Here is a 16,365-nt window from a genome sequence, read left to right on the forward strand (position 1 = left end):
CATCCAGAGGGGATGCTTGGGGCTTTCCCCCACACTTCAGAGGGAAGCCAGCACTGGTGCTCCAGCCTCGCAGGAGGTGGGGGTGGGGGAGAGGCTGGAGTGCCAGCATGGGTTCCCTGCTGTGGGAAGAGGGAGGGTGGAAAGCAGGGGGAGCTGAGCTCAAGCCACAGACCACATGGAAGACAGCCACAGATCACTGTCCTAGGCCAACAGCCAACAGATTGTCTTGTTCACTGCTGCATGGACATGACATATATCTAACAGAGCTATGGAATGTGTGCTATTTAAATTGCTTGATTTATTAACAAAAAAAATTGAAGAGAGAAGCCAATATGATAATAAATATTCATGTGTTCTTTTCTAGGGAAGAATCATTAGATACATCTAGTGAGAGTGTTTTGCAGTGTTTTACATTTGCTGGTGTGGAGTGAAAAGGATTATTGTTAGGATATAGAGAGGGAGCTGGATTCCCTTGCAATAGCACAAATGAATGCATGGTCAAATAAACCCATGCTAAATACACTCTCTCTCCAATTTTGGCTTTGTTCTCTAAAGTGTAGGTGGGTTTACAGGCTTTGAAATGGATTTTTCAATCACAGCGGCAACAGATGGGTCTTCAAGATGTGTCAAAGGAAGTTCAGTGAAGTAGTTCTAGTAATTGCTCAGTCTGAGAATGAAGACAACTGTTATTCTACAAATCACTCTAAACAACTGTAGTCTGTGTGCAGCTCTCTCAGAAGTGAATTCCTTTCTCTGTCAAAATCCCACTGGCTTTAATAATCCAAATCAAAGTCAGGGGCTGTATGTGTTCACAAAGTGGGTAGCTCCAGAGACACTCAAGATAAAGTTCATCTACTCAAAGAGTTTGTTGCATAGTATATGGCCTGGCTCAGGATCTCATTCGTCCTCTGGATGTTTGAAACTACAGAAAGACTGAAGTCAAGGATTGACTCAGTAGGAAGTTAAGCATTCTTTGTGAAGGCAAACTAGCTCCTTCTGGAGTATAACTAAGAACGTCTGAGCTAAAACAAGAACTGGAATATTTAACAGGTTTTCTTCTTGGAAGATTACAGAAAACACCAATATTAAAAGATTGCTGAGAACTCTCATTCTTCATCCTCTGAAGTCTTTAAATCAAGACTCGAGTCTCTTTCTACAGAAGTTATGGGCTAGAAACAAGCATGCAGAAGTCAGCAGACATATAGCAGAAAATAGTGGAAGGTGGTCAGTAAATCCTTATCTTTTAAGTTTTGGACAGATCAAATGGAAAACCTGCAAGATTTACATTTATGAGGTCATATACTATACAAAAATGTTGAGAGTAAGGATGTTAAAAGGAGGGTAAATCCACTAATTGTGTAGATGATAAAATTTTATTGACTACATGATTAGCCATCATGGGAAGGCTTCCTTAGTCCCAGCTCACGGTTGATCCAGGAGCTACCCTCACTGTGGCTCTGCAGTTTAAACGTAGTAAGAGCTGGGCTTGCTCCAGGTCCAGCAGCCCCTGTTCGAGGAGGGGATGTCTCAGCGGGGAGCTGGGATCCCCACTGCAAACAGGAGCTGCTGCTGGAGCAGCCTCTGTTTGCGGCAGCCAGGGCTGGTCGTGAACCTGGACCTGCCACAGGTAGAGGTTGCTTTCCAGTAGCCTCCCATCCCCTCTCCTCCTCCTGCAGGAGGGAGGGGGGGAAGTGAGTAGTCAATTACTCGACTACTCTCTTAGGGTATGTCTACACTACAGCACTAATTCCAACTAACTTAATTGGAATTAGTTAATTCGAACTAAGATAATTCTAATTAGTGCATCTAGACCTAAAAACTAATTCGAATTAGCATTTTGCTAATTCGAAATAGCATGTCCACACTGAGTGGACTCTGAACCGAAGTTAAGGCTGACCGGAACCAGTGCTGGCAGGGCATCAGATTAGGACTTAGAGCGTGGAGCTGCTGCCTCAGGTTAGCCGAGGGCTGTGCTTAAAGGGACCCAACCCCCACCCCGGACAGACAGTTCTCAGGGTTCCCTGCTTGCTTGTCTACCTCGATGAGGGACAGCAAAGCAGTCCTGGCTTGGAGTGCCCTGAGTGCTCGCACTCGGCACATCACAGCACTCGGCCATCAGCCCGGCTGCACTTGCCGCAGGCTGCCATCCAGGGAGGTCAATCGAGGGGCTGTCAGGATCCAGGAGGCCTTACAGGAGAGCTTCCACCCCGAGGAGCCCACAGAACCACCCCAGTCCTCCCCATCGGGAGCTCGTGCCCCATTCCTCCCTCACCTCCTTCCACTTACCCCTCCCTAGCCCCCCTTCCTGATGTAAAAAATAAAGGACGCGCATGTTCAAAAATAGAAACTCTCTTTAACAAAACGGGGGGAATTAACCTCTGGGGAGACTGGGAAAAGGAGGTGGGAGAGGGGGAAGAGAGAGGGGGAAGAGAGAAGGTGGAAGAGGGGAGGGGGAAACCGGGGAGGAGGGAGCTGGAAGGGGGAAGCCAGGGGGAGGAGGGGAAGTATAAAACTATGGTATGCCATATCTTCAGTACTGTGAACAGATGTGGTCGCCTCACCTCAAAAAAGATATTTTGGCCTTGGAAAGGGTTCAGAAAAGGGCAACTACAATGATTAGGGGTTTGGAACAGGTCCCATATGAAGAGAGGTTAAAGCGACTGGGACTTTTCAGCTTAGAAAAGAGGAGACTGAGGGGGGATAGGATAGAGGTCTATAAAAGCATGAGTGGTGTGGAGAGGGTGAATAAAGAAAAGTTCTTCATTATTTCCCATAATAGGAGGACTAGAGGACACCAAATGAAATGAATAGAGAGCAGGTTTAAAACTAATAAAAGAAAGTTCTTCTTCATGCAGCACATAGTCAACCTGTGGAACTCCTTGCCACAGGAGGCTGTGAAGGCTAGAACTATAAGAGACTTTAAAGAGAAGTTAGATAAATTCATGGAGGTTGGGTCCATGGAGTGCTATTAGCCACGGGGTAGGAATGGTGTCCCTGGCCTCTGTTTATGGAAGGCTGGAGATGGATGGCACAAAACAAATCGCTTGGTCTTCGGTCCATCCCCTCCGGGGTACCTGGTGCTGGCCACTGTCGGCAGACAGGCTACTGGGCTAGATGGACCTTTGGTCTGACCCAGTATGGCCATTCTTATGTTCTAAGCTCAGGGTCGGGGGTCTCACTGGACCAACTTGATTTTCATGCAAACCTGCTCCTGGGTTTGCATGTGGCCTTTGGTGGCCAGGCTGGAAGCTATCCTGCCCTAGATGGCCGCATTCCTGTGGCTAGTGCGGAGGTTGTGGACGTTGGAGGCCTCCCCCCAAACCTCGATGAGGTCCCACGATCTCCGCACTAGACCAGGCGGATGCCCGCCTCTTGCGGCCCCGGACAGGCTCCCGGGAGCCGCCAGCCTGGTCCTGGGAAGAGGCAGAGGGCAGGGTAGCTGGCTCATGCCATGCCAGGTGCAGGGTCTGCTGGCTGGGTGCTGGCAGGCTTGCAACTGGCACAAGTACTGTAGCCAGACCGTGCCCCTTTAAGGACTCCGGGGTTGGGAGGGGGGCAGAAAAGTTTCCCTGGTTTGGCCCAGAGAGGCCACCAGGGCAAGCTGGGGAGGGCTAGCCTCCAACTAGTTCAAATTAAGTGGCTACACAGCCCTTAATTCGAACTACTTAATTCGAACTAGGCGTTAGTCCTCACAGAATGAGGTTTACCTAGTTCGAATTAAGCGCTCCGCTAGTTCGAATTAAATTCGAACTAGTGGTTTGTATGTATAGCCGCTATTAAAGTTAATTCTAACTAGCGGCTGTTAGTTCGAATTAACTTTGTAATGTAGACATACCCTTACATCCCTAGTTGAGAGCCAACATATAAACACAACTTTCTCTCTGCTTTGAGATTACACAGGAGATATTTTAGGCCTTGTATGTTTCTGCTAAATTAGACGAGAGTCAAAACCAAGGTTTAGAATAGAAAGAATACCTCATTTATGAAGTCATCATCACAAATTTATAATGGAGTAGTGCTAGCTAACCAAGCTTATCTTGATTCCCACATTGCTGCCTCCTCCTCCCCGCCCACCTAGCCTAACTGATATATGCTAGAATACAGTGTAAATTACTATCTTCTATGCCATGTTAGCACAATAGTACCCTGTGAGAGTGGGGCTGGGAAAGAATGCTTGGAGAAGCCATCACATAATGGTTATCTCCGCAGCTTTTACAAACTGCAGATATGGGCTCTGTTCTTGTTCAAATTAGGCTGGAATAGAGCCAGGGCCTGAGGCAACATATTCTACTGTAGCCTATAGATCGTCATTGTTATTGCTAAGCTGGGGAGGACTGGAGGAATCTATTTCCCAAAGTTTTCTACATGATAGATTGCAAGTTTCACCCACAGTGAGAGGAAAAAAGGGGAAGACTATCAGTACTACTAAGAATTATATATATATATGTCAAAGAATAACTAGAAAAAGAAAGAAGAAACCAAGCTTCACTTAAATGAACTTCAAACATTCCCTTTTAAGACTCATGCCCTAGTCTTGCAACTGGATCACAGAGGCAGACCCTTACATCCAAATGCTGCTTCAGTGACTTCAATCAGATCCATTCAAATCGAGCCAATTGTAGCATTGATACTTCAGCTTACAAGCTTCTCAGTGAGCCTCTCCCTGCTTCCAGATATTAACTTTTAAAGCAAAAGTTTGTAAACATTCCTTTTGAAATAATGTTTGCAACATACTTAAGTCCAAATGGGTGCTATTTGATTAATATTATCAAATCTAATCTATTAATTTTGGTTACAAACTGGAGGGGAAAAAAAGATGCATTAAAAAAGCAACACATACCCTTTTTCTCTTCCTGTGCCCAGAACTCTGCATCAGCATAGACAATCCGATTAAATCTCCTGCGAACCTCTTCTTGATATCTCTTTTAAAAATGTACAAAATTAATCATCGGATATTTAATCAGTTCAAATGTACTGACGTTAACCTGACAGAGAAGCAAACAATGTCCCATTTTGATCGTGATATTACTCTCTCAAATACAACAGTGACAGAATTAAAAATCTTTATACAAATATCTTGACTAAAGTGAAAATAGTACATCTCAAAGAGCATACAGCCAGTATGGCAGACTGATTGCAGTTTGTACATTGCATGGCTCAGATCCTACACACATTTATGCACACGCTTAACTTCAATGCCATTAATAGTCCCACTGAAATCAATGGGATTACTCATAGCAATATATTTAAGCAAGTTGAAAAGTCTTTGCAGGATGAGGGCCTATGGCCAGTCTGTAGGTCCCCTCATCTTTAGTTGTAACGTAGCTGTACTTTTAATGTAGCTATTTTTACAGATATTTTTCTCTCGCTGCTTTGTGTAGCTTCTAGTTCCAGTCTTGTTTCCACTGTCTTGCTATATGAAACGGACCATAACTTGGAAATATAACAATTAAGCTTACACACTATGTTACATCTTGCAATCTCCTTACTCTCACTAATAAGCACTTACTCAGAACAGTGGTTCCATTGACTTCAACAAGTCATCTCATTCTGAAGGCGACACTTGAAGAAACCGTAACACCATTCTTGAACTTTCTCTTATGTTGTTAGATGGCCCCTATATCTGTAGTATCTGACACCTCACAATTATTCAAGTATTATCATCTTCATTGTACAGATAAGAAATTGAGGCACCAACACACAGGACGTAAGATGGATCAGGAAACCCACATCTTCTAATTTCAAAGCTAACCCCCTAATCACTGGATATCCTTTCCTTACTCTTATTCCTTGAGCACTAGTCCAATACTGACTTAGAAGGAAATAGTCACATACAGAATCAGCAGTTCAACACTTTGGCGCATGTCGCACTAAATTGAAAAGAGAGAGTGCCCTCATTGACACCAGTACTCCTACTCCTCGGGAGGAGTAAGGGAAGTTTACGGGAGAGTTTCTCCCGTCAACCTCCTGTTGTGGGGATGACGCCAATTAACATAGCTGGAGTTGCGCATCTTAATTTGAATTTATCCCCTAGTATAGATCTGCCCTTAGACACATGCTTACTTCAATTTCTTCCATTCTTTGCAGCATTGTCTCCAGACTAGGACTGTCATGCATGCCTATAGCCATAGCTTGCATCTTCTTGTGTTGTTCCATATTCCAGAGTTCCTGAGCCGTATCTTCCAAAAGATCATCCAATAACTTCTCACTCAGTATATCGGCATTAGATGCAGCCTACAGATACAAAAAATCCACAATAAACACCATATATATACACATGTATATACCTTGGAAACTGGTTCAAATGTATTGCTTATTAAAATTTCCAAAAGCAGTTATTAGTTTTACTAAATGGCCTGACATTTCTGTCTATTGTTTCCTTTAATGCAAATCTAAATACTTTCTTAATACTTTTCTTTCATACAACAGTAAAACAAGCTAGTAACATTAATCAGCATGTACAGGACACTATATCTAAAAAGTCCTCACTTAAGCCATCTGGAGTTGAGGGAGCTCAGCATGCTGAAAGATAGAGCTTCACATTTAGGACAGTTGGATACCGTCATTCCCCAAATTCAGGGATCCCAAAGGAATCCATAGAACTAGAACTAAAATTTAATCATGCAAACACTTACAGACATGTTTAACTTTATTCACATAAATATTCCCATGGAATTACTCAGGAATATCAGGTTAAACAAGTGTGTGTGTGTGGGTTTACAGCCAAGAAAATACCAATTACATCTTCTTAGCTTGGCCGTTTAAATGGATAACTATGCCCTAACAGCACTAGTTTCCTAGCTATACCTTTCTTTATCTCAATTTTTTTTCTAGCCTGTCCTCAAACTGTGAAATATTTTGGATCAAATACTAAAAAGAGAGAGCAGATTAGCCTACATACATATTGGTCTTATAGAATATATTTGCTCATTCAAAAATATTTACTAATATCTTTTTTATTCATGTTTAATGAATTCACATTATATTTAAAATGATAGCTCTTCAACAGACAAAAACATTGGTATTATCAACATCCTAATCAAAGAGAAATAAAGTCATTCTATTTAGTTTCCACTGGCATAAGCTACAGTTTAGGAAATCAAATCTACTGTTCTATTCTTTTCATGTCATATACAAGAGAAAACATCACCATGCATTTGAACAACTTTACTTCATTACATCCAAACAGAACATACTTTCTGAGCAGCGTGGGATGACACTTTGTTTATAAATGAAGAATCCTTCAAACGAGTGTTTGTTTCTAAAGAAAGATTGACCTTCTAAAGAAAAAGAAATATGTTAATGTATAAAATATTTTTATATTGTATTAACCACATATGCATTCTTTTATTAAGGAAAGCTATCACATGAATTCCTAATATACGCTGATCAACACCAGTAATATTAAACACAGAATGCTTAGGATTATTCAAAACCATGTTCCAGTTTATCTGCTTGGCTACAAGATAACAGGAAAAACATTAATTTACTGCAGATGCGGCAAATTTATTCCAACAGGTAAGAACCATAATAAGAAGGAAATACTCCGCAAATGAATGCCTAAAATTGGATTGGGTAAACAATTTTGGACACGTTTTTCACTAATCAAATTAATGTGACCTGCCATTTGCTTTCCCCATTACACATGTTTTAAAAATTTAAGAGATTCTTCAAATGTCAGCACAGGCTTTGATTGTACTACCTGTGCTTTGTCCAGGAGAGGTTCCAAACGCTCTCGAACTGATTTCTCCACCTTGTCTGCCAGCTGTGTAGGAGAAGCACCTTCTGACCTATTTAAACAAAAACAAAACAGTGAGGATGCATTTTAGTGAAAATCTGATGTGACAAAAGAACATAAAACCACAAAGAAAACAGGCCATATGAGAGATCTGCTATCAAATTTGCTTCTGTGCATCACACATTTAAATTAGATAATTACCTTAATTTTTGTATTTTCTCCATTTCTTCTCTACTGAGTTCCATAAGTTCCTTTGTTCTCCTGGACGTTTCTGCATCAAGCCAAGCTAGTCTTCAGAAATGAAATGGCAAGATGGAGAAGTTAAGAAAATAAAATGCATGTTTGCATAGACTATGTAAGGAAATGGTGTAAACTAAAGGTAAATGAAAGCCTCTACAAAGATTAAACAATGAGAAGTTCAATATGTTAAGTTTAAGGTAAGGAAAATCTTCATTCTGTCTCACAAAACACCTTTACATAACCTTTGTTTCAGAGGCAGAATTCTCTAGTGGATATGTAGTGCCAACAGACAGAACTAAACTTCTGGAGCTTAGTGCATGAGTCTCTACCACTTAAGCTAAAAGCCAGCTGGCTCTCATCTCAGCTAAGTCTGTAGAGCACACTCATTCTTTCTTCCTGTAAGTGATCTGGGCACCACATTTCAAGAAAGATGTGGAGAAACTGGAGAGGAGAAGAGCAACAAAAATGATTAAAGAACTAGAATACATGACCTTTGAGGGAAGACCTAAAGAACTGTGTGTGTTTAGTTTGGAAGAGAAGACTGAGAGGGGACATGATAGCAGTTTTCAAGTACCTCAAAGGGTGTTACAAGGAGAAGGGGGAAAAATGTTCTCCCTGACCTCTAATGATAGGACAAGAAGCAATGGGCCTAAATTGAAGCAAGGGAGGTTTAGGTTGGACAACTTTCTAATTGTCAGGGTGGTTAAACACTGGAATACATTCCCTAGGGAGGTTGTGGAATCTCCATTACCTGAGATATTTAAGAGCAGGTTAGATAGGCATCTATCAGGGATGATCTAGATGGTGCTTAGTCCTGCTGTGAGGGCAGGGGACTGGACTTGATAATCTCTTAAGATCACATCCAATTCTAGTATTCTATGATTCTAAGTGCCAATACATGGGACAGTGACAGAAGGTTTGTGGGTTACAGATACAACAGAATTGTGGAAGTTGAAAAATGATGGGCCTCCTTGAATCCCTAGAATTCTTCACCTTTCCTAACACTCCTTTCATTAAATATCATAGTAGGCATAGTACAGAAGATTGTGACACATCTAGCACCAATTAGGCATGTTAAGAACAGATTAGAAAATGTAATTCTTAGGCCAAGATTTTCAAAACAGACAAATGATTCTGCATGCCTAAACTGGTGAGTGCCAAATCTGAGCACTCTTAAAAGCAGCTCTAATGTCAGAAAATGCTAAATACTTGCCCCTTGAAAATCCTTTAAAGGTATCTCAAATCAGGCAACCCCCAAAAAAATCATTTGGCACATTTGAAAATCTTGCCCTTAATTTCCTTATTGTAGAGGGTACTAAATTAATATATTCAGGATTCCTCTTAACCTACCCTGGTATGTTACTGCAAAACCCAGTCTGGATTTTTTCCATATCTATTTAAAGCTAAAAGATGTTTACTGGTGTGTTTGCAAGCTGCAATCTCTGTATGCTAAACAGACCTTGTTTAACACTGTGTAATGTTGGCTTGTGACTAGGGATGTAAGAGTGTAACTCTGTAAATGGGTAACCAGTAAGGACAAGCTTACACATGAGTTTATCATTTACCCACCGGGAGCAGGGTGGCAGGTAGGAGCCAGCTGCTGCTCCACACTGCTGCCACTGATATAGAGGTAGCAGCATGGAGTAGCAGCTGGTTACATGGTTAGCATATTACACTCATTTTAACATCCCTAGTTGTGAATGGATTATATTAAACACACCTTTGGCCCACATTATTCCACCTAACACAACATTTCTGACATTACAGTGTTGGGTCTAAATGGTTAATACATGCTCTAAAACAGGCATTTTGGAAAACAAGTTAGTTTAAGGTAAATATGAAAAGCAAACTATTAATATTTTAGCTTTAAAAAAAAATTAACCCATCTTTTAAAGTTATTGTTTAATAATTTTTTAACAAATGCTCTCTTTTTTTTCGAGGTTTGCAGTTAGTGAGAGTCAGGGTTCCCTGTAAGGTACGCGCCTGCACGGGCGCACACCAAGAATTTCATTCCCACCCACCCCCTCAGCAGACCCACGGCTGCGTGGCAGATGACTGCCCACACCAGGAGCAGCTGGGTAGCCACCACACAGCATGAGTGGCTGCTGTCAGAGCTGGAGTTTGGGCCACAGTACTAAAAATAGCTCCGTGGCCCGGCTCCAGACCCAGCACACATGGCGGCTGGGGCTGTGACTGCGTAGCAGCTGCTGGAGCTGGGATCACAGTACTAAAAATAGCACCGTGGCCTTGGCTCAAGTTTTCACTCAGGGCAGCTGCCCACCTTGCAGCCCACCTGACAGGTGCAGGTGTCAGGACAGCAGAAGGGAAAGGAAGGGGCAGGAGGATAACTAAGGGGAAGATGAGTGAGGAGAGGAAGGGGCTTGTGATGAGGGGAGACAAGGGGGCCAGGGCAGGAGAAGAAAGGGAAAGGCACCAAGGCGCACGGTGGAGGAAAGACAAAAGCCAGGGTGCCAAGAGGAGACAATGAAGGGAAAGGTCAGGAGGAGCAGGGGTGGAGGTAATGGGAAAGTGTCAGTGAGGGTAGGAGAGTGGAGGGGACAAGGTGATGCGAGGAGAGGGGAGGGGCAATGAGGGCAAGAAGGAGGAAGAGGAGTGGGTGCTGGGAGAAGAGGGGTTGGAAGGAGGGGTGAGCATGAGGAAGGAAGGGGTTAGAACAAGTCATATATGAGGGCGCAGAGGGGCGTGAGGAGAACTCAGGCAGAGGGTGGTGAGATGGTGGGCACCAAAGAGGAAGAGGGCAAGGGGGGGAAAGTGTTAGGAGGGCGCAAGGAGGGAAGGGGGAAGCATCAGGAGGGTGCAAGGGGTAAAGGAAGGTGCAGGTGCCAGGGGATTGTGGGGGTAAAGAAGAAGGGCAGACATGGGGAGGTGAGTGGAGGGGAGGGGAAGTAAGGGCATCAGAGGGCAGAGAAGAGAGGCAGGGTGGGTGGGGAGAAGGAGGTGTTAGGAGAGGGAATGGGGAGTTAGAGAAGGGGTGGGCAAGGGAGGAAGGGCAGGTGCAAAGGTCAGAGAGGATGGGGAGGGCTGAGGGGAGTGAGAAGGGCAGGAACTAGGACAACAGAGAAGGTGGGAGAGGGGAGCACCAGCAGGCACCAGGGGAGCAAATGGGACGAGGAGGATGGGAGACATGGCAACAGAGGGGAAAAGGGAGAGGTTTATAATTGGGTGCCACAGTGGCACATATCCAAACAAGCGCACACAACCTCCATGTTGGTGCACAAGACAAAACTCCCTCCTCTCATGGATGAAAAATCTTAGAGGGAACACTGGTGTGAGTAGTAATAATTTTGAAAATTTAATGAAAAGATATACAGTGAAATCTTTGTTATCTGGCACTTTGTTAACCGGCAATGTGGCACTGCTGGCTAATCTTATCAGCAGGTGCTTCCTCCTCTTCAGCCTGCCTTGAACTACCTAACCCTTTGCCTGAGTATCCAGCACCTTCAATTAACCGGCAATCAGCATTCCCCGGGAGAGCCAATAACAAAGCTTTCGCTGTTTTTAAGAAGAAAAAAAAAAACAAAGTAAAATGTTTGAAACTTACGTTGTTACAGCAGATATTTACTGAAATAACATCTTTGATAATCCTCTTATTAACAAAATGCTAGTTTAATTCAGTGCTGCTCCTGCACTATGAATTTTATTTCAAAACACCAGAACCAAGGGCTGCAACACCAAACTCTGTGAGGTTGTTTTGTGGTTTTGCAATGTTTCTCCTCCCCATTGTGTTGTTTTTTGAAGCATTTTTGTTGTTGTTGTTGTTTTAGCAGTTTTCTGGTGATGGTATTATGTATTTTAGCAATTTTTTCCCCCTGTTTTGTTTTTGATGTCAATGTTTTTGTTGTTATTCTCTGCATGTAAGATAGTGCTGTGTTAATGTTAGCTTCATAGAGCTGGAAGAGACCTCAGGAGGTCATCAAGTCTAGCCCCTGCCCAAGGCAGGAGCAATCCCAACTAAATCAACCCAGCCAGGGTTTTGTCAAGCTGAGGCTTAAAAACCTCTAGGGATGGAGATTCCACCACCTCCCTCGGTAACCTATTCCAGTGCTTCACCACTCTCCTAGTGAAATACTTTTTCCTAATATCCAACCTAGACCTCCCCCACTGTAACTTGAGACCAATTGCTCCTTGTTCTGCCATCCATCACTAATGTGAACAGCCTTTCTCTATCCTCTTCGGAACCCCCCTTCAGGAAGTTGAAGGCTGCTATCAAATCCCCCCTAACTCTTCTCTTCTGCAGACTAAACAAACCCAAATTCCTCAGTCTCTCCTCACAGGTCATGCGCTCCAGCCCCTTAATCATTTTGGTCGCCCTCCGCTGGGCCCTCTCCAATGTGTCCACATCCTTTCTATAGTGGGGGGGAGGGAGGGGGCGGGCGGAACTGGACACAATATTCCAGATGTGGCCTCACTAGAGCCAAATAAAGGGGAATAATCACTTCTCTGGATCTGCTGGCAATGCTCCTCCTAATGCACCCTAATATGGCATTAGTCTTCTTGGCTACAAGGGCACACTGTTGACTCATATTCAGCTTCTCATCCACTGTAATCCCCAGGTCCTTTTCTGCTGAACTGCTACTTAGCCATTCAGTCCCCAGCCTGTAATAATGCTTGGGATTCTTCCGTCCCAAGTGCAGGACTCTATACTTGTCCTTGTTGAATCTCATCAGATTTCTTTTGGACCAATCCTCTAATCTGTCCAGCTCACTCTGGACCCTATCCCTGCCCTCTAGCATATCTACCTCTCCCCCTAGCTTAGTGTCATCTGCAAACTTGCTGAAGGTGCAATCCATCCCCTCATCCAGGTCATTAATCAAGATGTTGAACAAAACTGGTCCAGGTTAGACTCCCAGGATGGGTTAAGTTTCCCCAATGAAGTTTCCCCAATGAATGGCATTCTTATTCAGGTTTGTTGCCCTCACAAATATTACTAGTAAAACAGATGAAGAACATCTGTCAACATCCCTATGAATTTTGACAACCCATGTATGTTTTGCAAATGTCTCAGGAATGCAAAAGGGGCTCCAAACAACATATTTTTCTTGCTTCTTCTTAAAGAAGGCAACAAACCTGAATAAGAATGCCATTAGGGCTAAAGTCTTCCTCCTCCCCGAGCAAGCTTAACCACTAGTGGATACAATTTTCATGATGTGTGTAAATGTACAGCTTTAATTGTGTAAATGGCAACAAAGGGGTTTTTTTGCCATGCTTACTCATTGTAGGCCTACAGCCAAAGAAGAGATGGTTTGTTTCTAAACATTTACAAACCTGTAACAGCAGTAGCTTTAAGTTTTCTTTTAGTTACAAATGAAGTGAGTTATAAATTCTTAAGCTTTGTTAATAGCTGAAAGCTCTAATTGTAATTTTTGTAATATCTGATAAAGTAAGATTTGTAAATCCCAATTTTGAGATAAGGAATTTGCAAATTTGAATTATAACCAAGCAAATTTTTCTTTTCTTTTTTTCCTCTATGCTTAAATTAAAATAAGATTTTTTTCTTTGTAACTGTGATTTTATGAACAAGTGTACAATCCTAGATGGAATTGTTTTAATAAAGATAATATTATGTTCTTATAATTAGGCCTACAAATTTACTCTGTGAACTCAACTGTAAAAATTGTGAAAGTTCATAAAATGTCACAATAATCTGTAATATAAATGTTGATAGGAAAAGGTATAAAAGAGGCAGAAGAATTAAATTAGTCCAAAGAAAAAAAGGCTTACTGAGGTAACTCATGGATTGTGTTAAGATCATGCTTGGTAAACAAGAAAATGTGGATCTGGAAATAAATGAATCAATATTGGTATATCAAATATTAGGTCTAATTGGCCAAGGAAATAATGAGTGGACAGGCTATTCAATGCACCACTCCCTTGTTGGGGAAAAGATGGAAGAACAAATTGAAGCTCCTGGAGAAAATTCGCCATTATACCCACCATTCCACCAGCTCCTGGATCATCAGATCTTGTTTGTTCTAACCCCAAGTGATGTCATGATTAGACATGATCAGACATGATCAGACAGAGAGAGGGACCCAGATGACATCACTAGCTCCAGCTGAATCCCAAAAACCAACTGGGATGATATGGAAACAGACATTAACAGCAGCAATGATGTCAGATCCAGGCCATCTTAATTACTGTCTTTTGCTTTCCGCAACAGTATAGTTATTACTATCTTTGTTATAGAATTATAGAACTGGAAGAAACCTCAGGAGGTCATCGAGTCCAGCCCCCTGCCCAAATCAGGACCACCACAACGAAACCATCCTAGCCAGGGCTTTGTCAAGCCGGGACTTAAAAACCTCTAGGGATGGAGATTCCACCACCTCCCTAGGGATCCCATTCTAGTGCTTCACCACCCTCCTAATGAAATACTTTTTCCTAATATGCAACCTAGACCTCCCACATTGTAATTTGAGACCATTGCTCCTCCTCCTGTCATATGCCACTACTGAGAACAGCCTCTCTCCATCCTCTTTGGAACCTCCCTTCAGGAAGTTGAAGGCTGCTATCAAATCCCCCCTCACTCTTCTGCAGACTAAAGAAGCCCAAATCCCTCAGCTCTCCTCGTAGGTCATGTGCTCCAGCCCCTAATTATTTTTGTTGCCCTCCGCTGGATCCTCTCCAATGCGTCCACCTCCTTTCTGCAGTGGGGGGCCCAGAATTAGATGTAATACTCTAGATATAGCCTCACTGGTGCAGAATAAAGTGGAATAATCACTTCTCTAGATCTGCTGGAAATGCTCCTCCTAATGCACCCTAATATGCCATTAGCCTTCTTGGCTACCAGGGCAAACTGTTGACTCATATCTAGCTTCTCATCCACTGTAATCCCTAGGTCCTTTTCTGCAGAACTGCTGCTTAGCCAGTTGGTCCCCAGCCTGTAACAGTGCTTGGGATTCTTCCATTCCAACTGCAGGACTCTGCACTGTCCTTGTTGAACCTCATCAGATTTCTTTTGGCCCAATCCTCCAATTTATCTAGATCACTCTGGACCCAATCTCTACCCTCCATCTATCTACCTCTTGCTGAGGGTGCAATCCATTCCCTCATCTAAGTCATTAATAAAGATGATGAACAAAACCGGCCCTAGAATCAAACCTGGGGGCATTGCGCTTGAAACCAACTGCCAACCTGACATCAAGCCATTGATCACTACCCAGTCTCTTATTATCTAAGAGACTGTCAAACAAGGAGGCTCTTTTCCTTCTAAAACCCTCTCCAGCTACAAGTAAAGGGAAGAAGAGATGCTATTAAAATGAAAATCTTACTTACTATTTTATATTTCAAATACTTTAAATATTTTTCCTTCTTTTCTTTATCTTTAAAGAAAGACAAAGATGAGTAATGGTGTTTGTACCATGATGCTAAGCAGGCTGAGGTATCTGTATGCCAAATTCTGGACCTTATCTTATACTGTTTCATGTTGAACAATGACTGAGTTAACAGTTTTGGTCATAGATTCCATCTAACACAAACACTGTCTATTTTGTAACCCTGTACTCAGCCAAAGAGGGCCTAGCGCTGATTACAGAGCAGTCTTCAGAGTGGGACAACTATGGAAGCATTTTGTAGGAATTACCAAGTTCCCTCTATCCTGCAGAGAGGAGGAGGAGAAAAATGAATAATCTGCTGACAGCCAGGTGAGGCTCAAAGGAGAGAGAAGGGGAGTTTAAGAGCTTTTATCAGCAATCAATCAGATGGGGAGTAAGGTGCAAGCCAGATTCCCTCCTGAGGTAGAAGGGGGAAGAGAGCAGAGAGACCCCTCCCATTTCCTCACAAGAAGAAGACTTCATGGCTCCATAGAAAAGCTTAAAAAAGTGGTGTGGTATAGCCCTTCATATGAAGAAGTGCCCTTAATTCAGTTTTTGCCTGACTAAAGAGTGTTAACGGTTTTACCTTCAAAATGTAATCAGTTCTTTAAAGTGAAAAGAAAATATTTATTTAGAAAAATAATATATTATTGTTTGCATTTCTGGATAGCGATATAGGCCTACCTGAGAGCTTCTTTTTCAATGGCTCCTAATCTTCCTTCTTCGCTTCTTTCTTTCTGCAAAGCTGACTGTTCTCTGCTTGAAGCTTTGGGACTAGCATTCACGTATCCCCAAGGAGCACTGTGAATTAGGAAAAAAATTATATTACTGAAATCCCTTTCCCACTTTCCTAATGAAAAAATGACTGTTCACAGCAGGCAAAATTACTATACTAAAAACTGATTCAGGCCTTAGTCCTGCAAGAACTTACACAATTTCAATTTATTCATATCAGTTACTCCACTGACATTAAAAGAGGCAGGCATGCTCTTAAACACAAGCATGTGTAAAAGCTTTTGAAGGACCGGGACCGGAGTCTAAAAATATGGACAT

The 16,365-nt window shown here is 42.6% G+C and overlaps 1 protein-coding gene across 7 annotated transcripts in view; it reads right to left on the reverse strand.

Moving 5' to 3' along the window:
- Window positions 1–16,365, reverse strand: part of KIAA0753 (KIAA0753 ortholog) — a 48,849-nt gene that overhangs the window by 12,172 nt on the left and 20,312 nt on the right. For 6 of the 7 annotated variants that reach the window (XM_075904894.1, XM_075904897.1, XM_075904895.1 and 3 more), the window contains exons 10-15: window positions 15,997–16,113; window positions 7,940–8,029; window positions 7,703–7,790; window positions 7,197–7,280; window positions 6,064–6,234; window positions 4,841–4,922 (exon numbers count right to left, since the gene is read on the reverse strand). In XM_075904894.1, coding sequence (XP_075761009.1) covers window positions 4,841–4,922; window positions 6,064–6,234; window positions 7,197–7,280; window positions 7,703–7,790; window positions 7,940–8,029; window positions 15,997–16,113 — 632 coding nt within the window. Of the gene's footprint in view, window positions 1–4,840; window positions 4,986–6,063; window positions 6,235–7,196; window positions 7,281–7,702; window positions 7,791–7,939; window positions 8,030–15,996; window positions 16,114–16,365 lie in introns of those variants that run through there. The other variant, XM_075904899.1, reaches the window with a different exon arrangement.

This window comes from Pelodiscus sinensis, chromosome 21 (assembly GCF_049634645.1).
Source record: "Pelodiscus sinensis isolate JC-2024 chromosome 21, ASM4963464v1, whole genome shotgun sequence".
NCBI classification, from domain to species: Eukaryota; Metazoa; Chordata; order Testudines; family Trionychidae; genus Pelodiscus; species Pelodiscus sinensis.